We start from the raw sequence: 15,656 nt of genomic DNA on the forward strand, positions 1-15,656 counted from the left end.
TTAGCGTTCTGTGCTGTCTAGGTCTTGCTTACTGTGCTTTATATGCATGTTAGACCATCTCATTGATATTCTAATCATGTCTCATAAAGAGGCCTAAGTGTTAACTTTTAAACAGAGCTTTGTAGTTGGAAGAATATCCCTGAAAATTTTAAAATGATCCTGCTTCTTAGAAAAAGTTTAAGGGAGGCAGTATAAGTGATCTCAAGCTATAATTTCTTTTAGGGAAAAAAAAATGCACCCTTAGACCCATTTAAATTATAGCATAGAAAATAAAGAACATTTTGTTCTTTGCTCTTAACTTCCTGGGCTGAAACAACATTTTCCACCTAAACTACCTTGTAGTACTGGGTTCCTATAGCTTACTACCTGCTGAGTTTAAGTGTTATTTTTATTTGTCCCTAGATTCTTTCCTTGGGTCTCAAATGCTTACTTATTCTAGAATCCTTATAAGATTTGGTAAATAAATTCACTGTCCTGTGCTTAAAATATTTGTACCATCAGTCTTTCCAGCTCCATCTCACAACCCCCCCAAAACTCAGAGTCCTCTGTATTCCTAGTATTTCCTCTGTGTTTCATGTTTTGTATATCTAGAATACATATTTCTTGCCAGCTTACCACTGATACCGTCCGTAATCCAAGCTACCACCACCTCTTGGCCTGGATTTTACAGTTGCAGTAACTTCTTACTGATGTCCTTGATTCTCATCTTTCCCCCTTGGGTGTATTCCCAATTCAGCAGCAAGAATAATCCTTTAAAAATGTAAGGCCGAGGACTTCCCTGGTGGTCTAGATGCTTCGGTTCCAATGAGAGTGAGGGTTCCATCCCAGGTTGGGGAACTGGGATCCCACATGTCACAGGGCACAGCCAAAAAGTGTTTTTGTTTTTTTAAAGTGAGTTCCATCACGTCAGCCCCATTGAAAACCCTCAAATGGCTTCCCATCACATTCAGAATAAAGGACTATCTACCTGATTTGATTACTGCTTCCTCTTGGACCTCATTTACCCACTGGGGGCCTTTTGCATCTATTCTTTCTGTAAACTGGCCCTGGGAGAGGCACCTGTCCCGACTGCTTAGCGCCTGTGTCTGCATCTGTGAACAGGAATAAGAACGCTTTTTCTCCCTTGCCTACCGCAGGGGGTTATTGAGAGTCTCAGATGTGTTCGTTTTTCACTGTTGGTTCACCTTACTGTCTCACATTGTGCTAGGAATTGCTTTTTTCTTTTTTAAACACCTACCCCTCCTAGGACTCCCTTCCCCACTGTGGGTTTTGTTTGGGTGAGGAGGGGTAAGGAGAACCAGTAGAAGCCTCTGCCTGGCACTTTGTGTTAGGTATGACGGTGGTTGTGGGAAGGAAAGGGAGAGGAGAGAGTGGAGACTTGTTCTCTGTAGCAACTTGGGCAGCACTTAAGTCCTCGTGCAGGAGAAACCACTCTGGCTGGGGCTGCTGGGGAGTTTCAGCGGCAGCCCAGGGAGGACTTGGCAACTCTAGTGTTTCCTGTTGTCTTGTGTCAGAGCAGAATTGTGCCTCTGTTCATTAAAATCCCAGTAAAAGAAATCCAGTAGTCAGAATACTTGTGTTGAACTGTATGATTTATAGAATATTGGATTTGAAAAAACAAGGCTACTAGCTACAAGATTTTGCAGTCCTAGTTCTAACTTCTTGTATCCCTAAACATTCTTACCATCTACTAGGCTAACCCGAATAATCTATTCTTTGCTACTCCTGTGCTTTTTTTTTGGAGTTACTTTGTTTTTGGTTGTGCTGGGTCTTTGTTGCTGCACTCACGCTTTCTCTAGTTGCAGCGAGTGGGGGCCGCTCTTCATTGCAGTCCATGGGCTTCTCCTTGCAGTGGCTTCTCTTGTCATGGTGCACAGGCCGTAGGGCGTGCAGGCTTCGGTAGTTGTAGCCCATGGGTTCAGTGGTTGTGGCCTGTGGGCTCTAGAGTGCAGGCTTAGTAGTCATGGCACACAGGCTGGTTGCTCTGCACAATATGGAATCTTCCCAGACCAGAGATCGAACCCATGTGCCCTGCGTTGGCAGGTGGATTCTTATCCACTCTACCACCAGAGAAGTCCTCCTGTGCCAGATATGTGTAAAATGTGGAGAGCTGGGGGAGGGAGTAACCAAATTAGAATGAAGGAAGAGATGCTGTGAATATCTGGGCATATTTGTTTGTCAACTGCAGTTAAAATGAAGACAAATGACAAAACTGGTCCTTCAGGAGAGACAGATCCTGTTCAAGTTAACAACTGCATTGTAACTGGACAGTTTAGACTAATTTGAATGTTTACTTACGGATGTAATGGCATTTACTTAATGTCCTATTGTAGAGAAGCTGTATGTTAGTAAATTGATGTATCTTTGTTTCACAAGAGGTTATACTTTCAACTTAGTAAGAGAAATTCTTTTGTGGACTAGGATATAATTTGTAAATTCATGCTGAATTCAGAGTGGGTTTCATTGACTTACCATTCAAATTTCTGTAGATACCCTGTGACTAGGTAGGGCAGGTTCAGCAGAAGGTGTGAGCTTGAGTTCTTTCCTGTAAACTTTTTTCCAGTAGCACTCAGATAGTGGAAATGCTGAAAAAGGTGAGTATTAGCAGCCTTCCGAAAGCGTTGGTCCAAGTTTCTGTTTGTTCCCTGTATGATTTTGAATGCTGTAAACTTGTATGTTTTTTAAAAATGTTAATTTTATGCTGGAGTATAATTGATTTACAATGTTTCGGTTTCAGGTGCACAGCAGAGTGATTCAGTGATATATATATCTCTAGTCTTCAGATTCTTTTCCCATTTAGGTTATTACAGAATAATGAGTTCTCTGTCCTTATTCTATTTTATATATTCAACTAGATGATCTATTTTATGTATTCAACTAGATGATCTATTTTATATATTCAACTAGTGTGTTTTATGGAGAAGCAAACAGACATTATCTGATGTCGTATGTACTCTATACCACCCATCAGTTTTCCAGGGCTCAAGCAGGCACAGATCTTTTCTAATTCTCACTGACACTGACTGGGCCATGGGTTATGGGACAACTAGTTTAAAACACACTGCTGCTGCTGCTGCTAAGTCACTTCAGTCGTGTCCGACTCTGTGCGACTCCATAGACGGCAGCCCATCAGGCTCCCCCGTCCCTGGGATTCTCCAGGCAAGAACACTGGAGTGGGTTGCCATTTCCTTCTCCAGTGTGTGAAAGTGAAGTCGCTCAGTCGTGTCCAACTCTTAGTGACCCCATGGACTGCAGCCTACCAGGCTCCTCTGTCCATGGGATTTTCCAGGCGAGAGTACTGGAGTGGGGTGCCATTGCCCTCTCCTAATGTCTGTTTAGTGAAGGTGTTTTTTCAATTTCAATGTATCTAATAATACATACCGCTTATTTGTGACTTGAAGCATTAAGTTTTAACTCCAATCTTTTCCTTTTTCTCTAGGCAAATAAAGGAGAGACTGAAGAACCAAGTCATTCAGATGAAGGAGGAAGTACCTGGTTTCATACCAGGCCTGGCAATTTTACAGGTATTATGATAGTGTGTTTCCACTAGTATCTTTCTTCCTTTCTCAATCTCTCAGTAGTACTTAAGACAACAAGCACATCAAAGTTCTCCCTCTTTTTTGGCTTCTGTGAAGCCTCAGACCTTTTCAGTTTCTCTGTGCAGGCTACTCCTCTTCAGCTCAACTTCTGCATGTGGACCTGCCCTGGCTCTCAGCTATTCTTTGGGGGTACTTTTCCCTAATCCAGCATCTCTTGATCATTGGTCTTAGGATCCCTTTACACTAAAAAATTTAAGACTTCAGAACTTTTGTTTATATGAATTTATCCATTGATATTTTACTATATTAGAAATGAAAACTAAAAAAAAAAAAAAGAAATGAAAACTAAGAAGTTTAAAGATACTTGTATATTTTAAAATGCCAATAGTAAGCTCACTAGATATTAGCATTAAGTAGTATTTTTATGACTTAGTAACTCTTAGAAACATTGGCGTGAGAAGAAGGGCATTGTTTTACATTTTTGCAAAACCCTTTACTGTCTGGCTTAATAGAGAACAGCTGGATTCCTATCCACTTTTCAGTCTCTTCCTCTGCTGGTTTGATTGAAATATATGAAGAACCTTCACATATATCTGACCTTATACAGATATATGGTTGTAAAAGGAAGTGTTCTTTTGATATTCTTCTCAGATGATTGTGGTTGTTTTTCTTTAGTACTATAAGGATTCAGTAAGTAAAATTTTAAAAAGGTAGTTGCAGTGTGAAATCTGAAACTGTTATTAGTGAACTTCCGTATTTTGTTAAGTCAGAATCTAGTTTTATGTTACAGTTTGAATGGATACTTACCTGTGTGTGGTTTTGTTATGTTCTTCGTTCCTCATCTGAAAAATAATGGTTCACTGAATTATACAAATCTCCCAAATGTTAATACATTTTATTACATGATATTTTAAAAAATCATAATCATTACTGTCACCAACAAACTCATCAGAAAAGCCTGTAAGTGTTGAGAAGTTGTCAAGCTCACAGGAAGTACATAAATACCAATTTTTGCTTGAAAGCTCCAATTGTGTCATTAGTTATTTTCCTTGGAGTAGCAGGCTCGCTTTATCCAATTTTGAGAAAATATTTGCCAAATGTTCAAGCCCCAGTAATCATTGTTTGTCAGTTGTTCTTTCGAGTAAATTTGGTGTTTCATTAAAAATTGGCCAGTTCTGCTTGCAAGGCAAGAAAGCACAAATGCTTTTCCTGGTGACAGCCACTTCTGTTTATGGCCAAAGTGCTTTATGACTGCTTCCCCATTCTTTATGCAGGGTATTTAAAAGACATGGACTCAAGGATCGAGGTTTAATAAAAATAAGTTTTACTGCATCAAGAGCACTTCTAAGTGAAATTGGTGTGTGTGTTTTTTTCTTTTTTTTCTTTTTTTTTTTTTACTGAGTGTGTGTGACAGTGAAGGATATCCTTATGACTAGTACAGTTTGGGGCCATTGTCTTGATTCTTACTAAGTCATCAGCAGTCTTACCTGCCATAACTTTTGCAGCCTTATACACATGTCAATACAGTGAAAATGGCAAATGACATCATGGTATTATGATGGCACTAGCAGGTCTTCTAAAAGGGTGTTGGGGTTCCCCAGGAGTGTATGATCCACACTTTGGGAACCATTGCCCTGCACAATTTCATCTGAGTTCCAGACTCTTGGCTTCCAGGACATCACTCCCTTCTCTAATCTTTTTGCTTGCTGTTCCTGTTACCTTGACCATTTAAATGCCAATGCTCAGCCCTCAGACCTCTTTTCTACCTTATTCTTTCTGTAAGTGAGCCCCCAGGCCCATGGCTGCTTGGGAGAATACGTCCTAGCCAAGATTTCTTCCAAGAGCTCCAGGTTCATCCAGTAAGAGGCCTTCAATAAAAAGGCAGAAGGTATTTCATAAATACGTGTCATGTGGACAGATGTACAAATGAATGTCTAAAGGGTTTATTGGGACGACAAGAAACTGATAGCTTGCATTTGAAATTCCGTTCAGAAACACCTGGTCCCTCACGTCTCATTTCTCTCTGTATGTGTGTCTCCATATATATCATTTAATTCCTTGCTAAGTTCTGTTCCATGTTCTCTAAGAATTTCAGAGTTAATAATATCCCCCCCATTGCTATACATTATCTGAGAGGCCTTAGTTGACAAGAAAAGCACCGAAGGCCTGTCGTTCTGCTTGGTCTGTTCTGTGCTTTGGTGGATTTTCCTTTTTTATTTTTACAAATTGCTAAGAATCAAAGGTATATGTTGTGGGTGTACACTTGGTACATTTGTGGGACCAGTTGTTTCTTGGCTTATACTTGTGAATTGTTTGTTGTATGAAGAGTAAATGTCATAGACAAGAAATCTGTCTCTGTAAAACCCTTTTTGTAGCAATAGAGAAGGTTTTTTTTCCCTGTTTTTAAAATTGACTTCCAAGCTCCTATTTTAAACTTATTGATTGCAAAGTGTTTTTGTTACATAAATGCTGTTCTGCAACTTGTCTCCTATGCTCTTTCCAATAAAACAGTGGTAGAATATTTTAATCTTGCACTTTAGCACCAGAAGCAATGTCATTCTATGATGCAATGTTATTCTATGATGCAATGTTCACAGATTATGTTCACATCTGTGCCGCCTCAGACCTCTTTTTTTTTTTTTTCCACCCTGGGGACTGGCACCACCATTTCCCCACATACTCAAACCAGAAACCTGAGCTGTGTCTTGTCCTCTCTGCTCTCCACATCATAAGCTCTTGAGACCTCTTCCCTCCTTTCGTATATTTATTTATCTTAAAAATCATTTTGTTTACTTTACTATCATTATTATTATTGGTTGTGCTGGGTCTTTGTTGTTGTGCCTGGGCTTTCTCTAGCTGTGGTGCCCAGGCTTCTCATCGCAGTGACGTCTCCTGTTGCAGATCACAGGCTCTAGGGCACACAGGCTCAAGAGTTGTGGCGCGCAAGCGTGGTCACTCCACAGCATGTGGAATCTTTCTGGACCAAAGATCACGCCCATGTCCCCTCTATCAGCAGGCGGGTTCTTATCCACCGTATCACCAGGGAAGTCCATTTTCCCTCCTCTTGATTTCTGCTGCTCCCACCCCACTCGGGCACTAGTCACACGCTTACAAACTTCTGATCTGGATGCTTCCAGTCTGTCCTTTTACCTGCAGATGCCACCCTTGTCAAAATGCAGATCTGATCACAATCAATCCAGCCACACACACTGCCCATCCTATGCAGAAGGAATGACAGTACTGTTTATGTAATGTCTCTGTAGTTCAAGTGATTGTATGTATTTCTGGTTGTTCTAATTTTTATCTTACCCTCCCCCCTCCCCACACAGAATGGGAGCTGTCTTCCTGTAGACACAGTAATGAAACCAAGCAGAAACCTGTGGGGTCCCATGTGGTACAAATCTTCCTGTGTCCCCCATTTCTCGTTTGTAGGAAATAGGCTTAATTCAGCCTCCCATAGGGCAGATTCAAACAGTTGCTTATCAGGGAAGGGAGGGGATGTAGAAACACAAGAGAGGGACTGTCTGGAAACAGTAGTACAGCACAGCCTTGGGGCAGGGTCCTGGTTCCTTCTCAGGGAATATACATAAAAGTAGCTTTGAGTTATTCTTCAGAACTAAGGCTCCCACACAAGTGAAGGATGGTAACTTCAAGCTGAGCACAAGATTCCTAGAGCACTGCCCTGTTTCCTCACCACCCAATCTGAAGAAAGTCACACACTCTGTAGCTTTCAACCTAAGTCTTGCCTATAAAATCTTTTCCCTGGAGCAGAAGAAAAACTAATGAATAAACCAGTATCCAGGATATTTTACGTTGTAAAACAGGAATCGGAAGACCTTTTTGTCTTGTTCAGTTGCTCAGTCATGACTGATTCTTTGTGACCCATGGACTGCAGCATGCCAGGCTTCCCTGTCCTTAACCATCTCCTGGAGCTTGCTCAAACTCGGTCCAGTGACTCAGTGATGCCATCCAACCATCTCTTCCTCTGAGGTCCCCTTCTCCTGCCTTCAATCTTTCCCAGCATCAGGGTCTTTTCCAGTGAGTCAGCTCTTCACATCAGGTGGCCAAAGTATTGGATCTTCAGCTTCAGCATCAGTCCTTCCAGCGAATGTTCAGGGTTGATTTCCTTTAGGATTGACTGGTTTGATCTCCTTGGTGTCCAGGAGACTCTCAAGAATATTCTCTAACACCGCAGTTCGAAGGCACCAGTTCTTCGGTGCTCAGCTTTTTCTATTGTCCAGCTCTCACAGCTGTGTATGACTGCTGGAAAAACTGCAGCTTTGACTGTGTTTATCAGCATGTTGGCCTTTGTTGGCGAAGTAATGTCTCTGCTTTTTAATATGCTGTCTAGGTTTGTCAAAGCTTTTCTTCCAAGGAGCAAGGGTCTTTTAATTTCATGGCTGCAGTCACCATCCTCAGTGATTTTGGAGCCCAAGAAAATAAAGTCTGTCACTGTTTCCATTTTTTCCTCATTTATTTGCCATGAAATGATGGGACTGGATGCTGTGATCTTCATTTTTTGAATGTTGAGTTCTAAGCCAGCTTTTTTCAGTCTCTTTCAGCTTCATCAAGAGGCTCTTTAGTTTCTCTTTGCTTTCTGCCATTAGGGTGGTGTCATCTGATATTTGAGATTATTGATATTTCTCCCAGCAATCTTGATCCCAGCTTATGCTTCATCCAGCCTGGCATTTCGCATGATATACTCTGCATATAAGTTAAATAAGCAGGGTGACAATATATAGCCTTGATGTATTCCTTTCCCAATTTTGAACCAATCCATTATTCCGTGTCTGGTTCTACTGTTGTTTCTTGACCTGCATACAGGTTTCTCAGGAGGCAGGTAGGATGGTCTGGTATTCTCATCTCTTTAAGAATTTTCAACAGTTTGTTGTGATCCACACAATCAAAGGCTTTAGCATAGTCAGTGAAGCAGAAGCAGATGTTTTTCTGGAATTCTCTTGCTTTTTCTATGACCCAGCAGATATTTGATCTCTGGGTCCTCTGCCTTTTTTAAATCCAGCTTGTACATCTGGAAGTTCTCAGTTCATGTGCTGTGGTTGTACTTGTTATGATGTGATTTGATTTGTTCAGTCACTCAGTTGTGTCTGACTCTTTGCAGCCCCATGGACTGCAGCACGCCAGGCTTCCCTGTCCTTCAGCGTCTCCTGGAGTTTGCTCAAACTCTTGTCCATTGAGTCGTTAATGCCATCCATCCATCTCATCCTCTGTCATCCCCTTCTGCTCCTGCCTTCAATCTTTCCCACCATCAGGGTCTTTTTCAGTTAGTCAACTCTGCATCAGGAGGCCAAAATATTAGAGCTTCAGCTTCAGCATCAGTTCTTCCAATGAATATTCAAGGTTGATTTCATTTAGAATTGACTGATTTGATCTCCTTACTGTCCAAGGGACTTTCAAGAATCTTCCCCAACACCACAGTTCGAAGCATCAATTGTTCAGCTCTCAGGGCTGGGTAATTTCCTAGGCTAGGAAGTAGGAAGATTATTCCAGTTACTTTGGAGCAGTGGCAGGGATTTCCAGGAATTGGGCCACTACCCACGTTTTGGCCTTTTATGGTCACCCTGGGAACTGTCGTGGTGCCTGTGAGTGTGTTATTTAGCTTGCTAATGTATTGCAGTGAGCATATAATCAGGCTCCACTGGAAGTAGATGGCTCTACTGCCATCCTGTACCTAATGGATTCTAACCGATTTTTGTGGTATCCTGTTCTTTAACGGTTGTCGTTCTTTTAATTGTTGTGCCCTGCCCCCTTCCCTTCTGTCTCAATAGGACCTTTTTTGGATGATGTAATTGACCTCCTTCAAAGAAGAAATTGGTATTTCTGATAAAATGCTTAAGTGATTTTTTTTAATATAAACTATAATGGGATTAAGATTTGTTCTGGGAAACCAGTGTGCCATCCACCCACTTGACTGTCAGTCAAGAAATCGACTGTTCTTCAGCTAAACATTCCTTTTGCGTCCAGTTTGAGAATGATTGTGTAACCATTTTCCCTATTAGCTGCCTATGCTGAGTGTTTCAACTGGATCCTAAGAGGCATTTTCCTTTGCCTTAGGATTACAATCAGACTTTGATGTATGCTCGTAACTCTCAAGCTTTTTTTAAAAACTAGTGGTCATTTTGGAGTTTTAGAAAAATTCCTTCAGAAACATCCAGACAGAAACAGCAACAACAACAAAAGACTTCAGACTTTCGTAATACTAAATGCCAAAGACAGCAACCCTGAAGGAAAATGTCGTGACTCCAAACTTGGCCAAATTTGTCCTTTGAGTGCAAAGACGGCAGAGAGATATTTTCAGGTACACATGGACTCGGGAGAATAGCCCACACCTTTCCAGGAAAAGTGACTTACAGGTGTATCTCAGCTACATCAGAGATGAAGATAAAGTATAGAACAGTTGTAATTTATTAAAAAAAAAAACAAAAACAGCAGGGAGTGATAAAAACCATTTAATCTCAGTTAACTAATTATAGTTATGAATATGGTCTACTTAAAAAACGTACAACCTAAGAGCTGTGAGTCGTTTATTCAGTGTCTAACTGAAGGCTGTACCCCAGGAGACAGCAGTAGTCTCTCCAGTTGCTCAGAGAAACTGTTCCAAAGAGTTCGGAGGAGGAGCCAGTATACATCTGTGAATGTGGACTGGGGATACAGGCAGTGAGGATCTCAGTGAAAGGTTAACTGCGGGCGCCAGGATCAGATATCTCAATGATTTTAGTGCTTTTCTGTGTGTGAAAAGATGCGTGAATCTGGGGTCATTGACATTCTTCCTAAGATACACATTTTAACTGTCTGAGGGACCCACACATCCAAAACATGGAATACTGCAACCTGAATTCCTCTCAGGGCGGACTTGCAGATCAGTGACTGTGGTGGCTAATGACATGATCCTTACAGAACTGGAATGGCAGGAGACATCGTTTGTTTACAATATAAGGAAAAACAAAATACTCTTACCTTTCTTATTTGATCTAAAAATCCCGGAAGGTATTAAATCTGGTAACCAAATCAGTGAAGGTTGGATGATAGGGGCAAAGGTGAAAAGGACAGGAAAGATGAGCTTAAAATCCCTAAATTTCCCTAAAATCATAGGGAAATCCTCCCAGTAAGCAGCTAATGCATTTAGGTGCAGAAAACCAAATACCCTTCACTGGACTCCTCTGGCTGTCTTGAAATTCAGCTTAGCACTGGCAAAACTTCATCACTGAAGTGATGAAGTGAACAGTTAGGCCATGTTCTGTGAACCTGTGTTCCGTGAACCTAAGGAGAGCCTCCAGGAACAGCATCAAGTGACTAAGCCCGGAGCTGCTCTGTTCCTAGGGCCAGCTGCTTTCTCCAGAGTTGCCCTGTGTAAAGCAGCCACACATCACTTATCTCTGGTGTCAAGGGACCTACAGTTTTTCCCTCTGCAGTTTGGGGAGAAACCAAACTTATTGTGATAAATCACCCTGAGAGGACATTTCATCATTGAAAAGAGCAAATGTCAGCACTGGGGGAAATATTTGTAAAGGAAATTTTTTAGGTAAGTGATTACAGTGAAAACCTATGTATATCCATGATTAAAGAAACGGACCATCTTGAGACCTAGCATGGTGGGTCGGAGAAGTTGGCTTCTGTATACTCTTTCCTCTCTGTCTTGAGGGCCGCAGACTGCCCTTTGCCTGGCATAAGCGAGTGTTGTGTGTGATCTGGGAATAGTTCGGTGCAGCCTCGCTGATTCCTCTTTTCTGTGGCTGAGCCTGAGAGCTTTGCCCTGCCCCCAGATGTGGGGAGAGGGGGCAGATGTCTTACCAGAGTTACGGTGTGTTCTTGCATGTTGACAGTTCCTCTGCCCCCCTGCCCTGTTGGCTCTGGCTCATCCGCTTGCTGGCAAGCAGAGATTCCCCATGGTTTAGGCAGGCCATTGCTCCCTCGGTTAGTTTCCAGAGCGGGTGCTGAAGTGTCTTTTCTTTGAGGGTCAGGCGTGCTTTGCTCTGTTTGGTACTGCCTGCTGTATTCGCATCTCCATGCTGTCCCGGCATCCTCCTTATTCTCCTGTAAAAGTTCTCGGGAGCAGGAGTCTCATAATTAAACATTGCTTTTATCAAAACTGAAATTTCATAAGCTTTGCCATACAGTTTGCCTTTCCCTAATCATCCGATTTGCATGTCTTTATTATTCCAGGTTGGCAACAGAGATGACTCTAATCTTTATATAAATATGAAGTTGAAGGCTGCTGAGGAGGTAAAGCCCAGAAAAATGGTGCCAACACCCCACCTCAGCTCCCACCCCTCCCCGTCTCCGGTTCCTGTCTGTTACCCCTTGCGCTCCTCCCACAAAAACTTTCATCACCCACAGCAGACTTCAGGTTATCTGTTTTTCAAGTTAGAAATGGGTGACAGAGCTTGGGCCTGTCGTTGGCCCTGCAGTGTTTTCGAGTCAGTGATCTGATTCTAAAGAGCAGGCGTAGAGAACATAAACGTGCCTCAGTTCGGTGGCAGCAGTTAACAAGGGAAGGATGGGGGATCAAAGCAGGAGACTCATTCTTCGGGACATGTGAGGGTGGAATGACGCCCGCCTCACTTGCTTTGGTTTAGTCACATCTGCAGAGGAAACAGGCCCATGTCTCAAGTCCTTTTGCCATGTATCCGTTTTAAATGTTCATTCTTGCAGATCGGGATCAAAGCCACGCACATTAAGTTACCCCGGACGGCCACGGAATCTGAGGTGAGCAGTTAGGAGTCAGCTATTAAGAGGGCAGCTGAAGTGCTTTTCTTACTGGTTTTAGTTTCAGAGAACTTTAGGGGCTGATACATTCAGCACACAAGAGACCTCCAGATAATTGTTTGTCTGCACATTCAGCCTCCAGAAAATCTTTGAAAATCAGTAAATGGGGCAGTGCCAGCTGTGAATGTTGGGTACTTGCAGTGTAATTGCCCATGTTTTGCTTCCAAATCACTTGCGATGTTCATTAAAAACTGATCGTTGGCCTGTCGTTTTGTGTACTTTAAAAATGAAAACGTATATTTCATTTACATGCTGTTCAAGAATAGGCAGAACAAATCTTGGGTGAGTCAAGTCGCAACTGTGGTTGCCGGTAGGTGGGGGATTGGCTGTGACATGACAGGAGGGAAAAAGGACTTTCTGAGGTCGTGGATATGTTCTACATCCGCACAGTCCAGCAGGGCAGCCACTGACCCCATGTGCTCATTTAACTAAAATGAAATAAAATTTGAACTCCCGAACTAGCCACATTTCAAGTACTTCGGGAGCCACTATTGTGAGGTACAGATTATAGAACATTTCTGTCATCACAAAAGCCTTGGTTTAGATGATGATAACATGAATTTTACTGTGTAGCAGTAGATGATTAAAGCTCTTAGTTCTCTTATTTGATGGATTTCTTACCAGACACCTGAAGATGACCTTCTGTGTTAAGGTAGAGTTGCTCTAGAATGCAAGGCGAGAAAGCTACAGTTAAACTCTCGGTGTGTGGAGGGGGCAGGGGTGAGGTAGCCTGGCTTTTGGCTTGGGAAGTGTTTCTCTACCCTTGTGATTGCTCCATGGTACATGAACTGGTATGTGGTGTGACTTTTAGGTGTTAAAGTGCATCACATCATTGAACGAAGACCTCACGGTGCACGGCTTCATAGTGCAGCTGCCTTTAGATTCAGAGAATCCCATTAACACTGAAACGTTGGTCAATGCCATCGCCCCCGAAAAAGATGTGGACGGGTGAGTTGGCTTGGCTTTCTGCACCACATTGCTTGATTCCGATTAAAATATATTCCTATTTGAGGAACATGTCATTTTGTTTCTAAAGAGTAAAAATACCTATCACTTTCCTTGTTTTAGATTGAATAGCATCAGTGCTGGAAAACTTGCTAGAGGGGACCTTAGTAACTGTTTCATCCCTTGTACACCCAAAGGATGCTTGGAACTCATCAAGGAGACAGGTAAAAACAGAAACAAAGCACCTTTTGGGGAACGTGGTCTATACCTTTGGAGGTTTAGGGGAGATACGCTGTGGGCCCTAAAGAAGCAGGCTTGATTGGCACAAGGACCTGTATGCTAGGGGCTTCTTGACCTAAATTCTCAACGTTCTCAACAGCCCTATGAAGTAGGTACTCTTACTGTTTAATAGCTGAGAAGACATTCTCAGAGTGATCGAGTCATTTGTCCAAGAGGCAGCAGAGCCAAGATTTGAACTCAGAGTTATTTGAGTTCAAAGCAGATTATTGTGTGTGGAAAAACCAATTTGGTAATACAAATTCATATTGTCTGTAGGGTGAAAAATCCCCACCCCAAAATGGGCCACTGAGCTATTGTAGTTCTAGCAAATGAATCCCTTGAATAACCAACCCCCTAGTACCTAGTCAACATGTTGGTATTTTAATTTCATCATGAATACTTTTTAGCAAAGGTTATTTTTTTTAACAAGGAAGTGTGCCCTTTTTAGAGGAAGTGGATCAGAAATTTCAAGTGGAAAGTGTTGGCTAACGTAAGTGAAAATTTTCTGTGGCTGGCAAGGAAAGGTCAAGGTATAACCCTTGGGACAGCTATTGCTGATCAGTCCTACAACTAAATTTATCCTCTATGACTTGTTTAGCCTACAGTGTATTACAACTCGATGGAAACCAGTCCCTTAGGCTGCAGCAGCTGTAGGGCCTCCACCTCCTCTTGTTGATTTTAATTAATTTTTATCTATTTAAGCTGCACTGGGTCTTAGTTGCAACCTGTAGGATCTTTAGTTTTAGCATGTAGGATCTAGTTCCCTGACCAAGGGATCAAACCCAGATCCCCATACATAGGAGTGAGGAGTCTTAGCCACCGGATCACCAGGGATATTCCCTCTTGTTGATATTGAAGCAACAGTTTGCCCTAGTGAGCTTCAAGTCCTTTGCTGAACCCTAAAAAGTATAGAAAGTTACCTTATAAACACTTCACAATTTGAGGGCTTTACTTCTAGATGTTCATGGTGTTAGCATTATATAGAAACTTCCCTATTTTTGGATAGAGTTAATGTTACACAAGAAGCATAAATTGAACACAAATTGCCTTGAGTTGGCTTCAGTGGGACTGGGTGTAGGGCCTTAGCAGAGACCTCATCTCTGCTCGCCTTTGCATGGCAGCTCCTTCTCAGCTCTGCTTGGTCTCCTGGAGCAGCTCCAGCCTATTCCATCCTTGTGCCTAAGAGTGATGGGACGGATCTTGTTGGCCAGGGGATGAAATACAGTCATTCGTCCACACTTGGGTCCTCACCCATATCAACTCTATTGCAGAGAGTATGTTGGTCCTGAGAGATGTTGGGACAGTGCCAGAAGAATGAGTACTCAGTAAACAAAAAGAAAGCTTTATATTACAGTTAGGTTCCCCTTTATCACTTCCCTGCAAATAACCCTGTGGCTCAGGCCCTAAGCCAAAAGAGAAATTTGGATGAGGAACTAAAGAATTACTGATACGAATCTTAATTTCTTTCACTTCTCTCCTCCACTCCATTAACATGCACCCTATTTCTTATAACTTTTTCCCAGGTAATGTAATCTGCTCTCTGCTTCCATATGGCTGTTAAGCTGTATGTCAGGGTTTCTTTCTGCTTTGAGTGTAGGTTTTCTTCCCACTCTGCTATGACTCAGTAAATGGATCTTGGCTTAAGCTCCGCTCAAAAACCCACTTGCAAGAAGGCCACATGGACAAGTCCCAATTTTGTAGCTGAAACCCTGAGTTGCCAAAGAAGGGATGGTTTTAGGAAGACTTGTTTTTGATGCTAAGAACCTGTTTTTGTGCACTTGTTCTGAATTTTCCCATTTAGGTGGCTTGCAAAGGAGGGCAGCTTCCCCTGTTCTCTGATGCTCTCTGGCTTGTCTTTCAGGGGTGCAAATTGCTGGAAGGCACGCTGTGGTGGTCGGGCGCAGTAAAATCGTTGGTGCCCCAATGCATGACTTGCTTCTGTGGAACCATGCCACAGTGACCACCTGCCACTCCAAGACTGCCAATCTGAACGAGGAGGTAAGGGATCCAGAGTGGAGTGGAAGGGGTGTGTGTGTGTGCGTGCACACACACGCATGCTCACATTTGCATGCACGTTCCCATGTGGTGGGGGTTCTTGCGTAATGGGAA

At 42.4% G+C, this 15,656-nt stretch overlaps 1 protein-coding gene across 2 annotated transcripts in view; it reads left to right on the top strand.

The window, feature by feature from the left end:
• Positions 1-15,656, top strand: part of MTHFD1 (methylenetetrahydrofolate dehydrogenase, cyclohydrolase and formyltetrahydrofolate synthetase 1) — a 60,735-nt gene that overhangs the window by 12,331 nt on the left and 32,748 nt on the right. For both annotated transcript variants that reach the window (XM_061429104.1, XM_061429105.1), the window contains exons 2-7: positions 3,440-3,524; positions 11,721-11,780; positions 12,210-12,263; positions 13,135-13,271; positions 13,392-13,492; positions 15,409-15,545. In XM_061429104.1, coding sequence (XP_061285088.1) covers positions 3,440-3,524; positions 11,721-11,780; positions 12,210-12,263; positions 13,135-13,271; positions 13,392-13,492; positions 15,409-15,545 — 574 coding nt within the window. The remainder of the gene's footprint in view (positions 1-3,439; positions 3,525-11,720; positions 11,781-12,209; positions 12,264-13,134; positions 13,272-13,391; positions 13,493-15,408; positions 15,546-15,656) is intronic.

Source organism: Bos javanicus, chromosome 10 (assembly GCF_032452875.1).
Source record: "Bos javanicus breed banteng chromosome 10, ARS-OSU_banteng_1.0, whole genome shotgun sequence".
Lineage (NCBI taxonomy): Eukaryota > Metazoa > Chordata > Mammalia > Artiodactyla > Bovidae > Bos > Bos javanicus.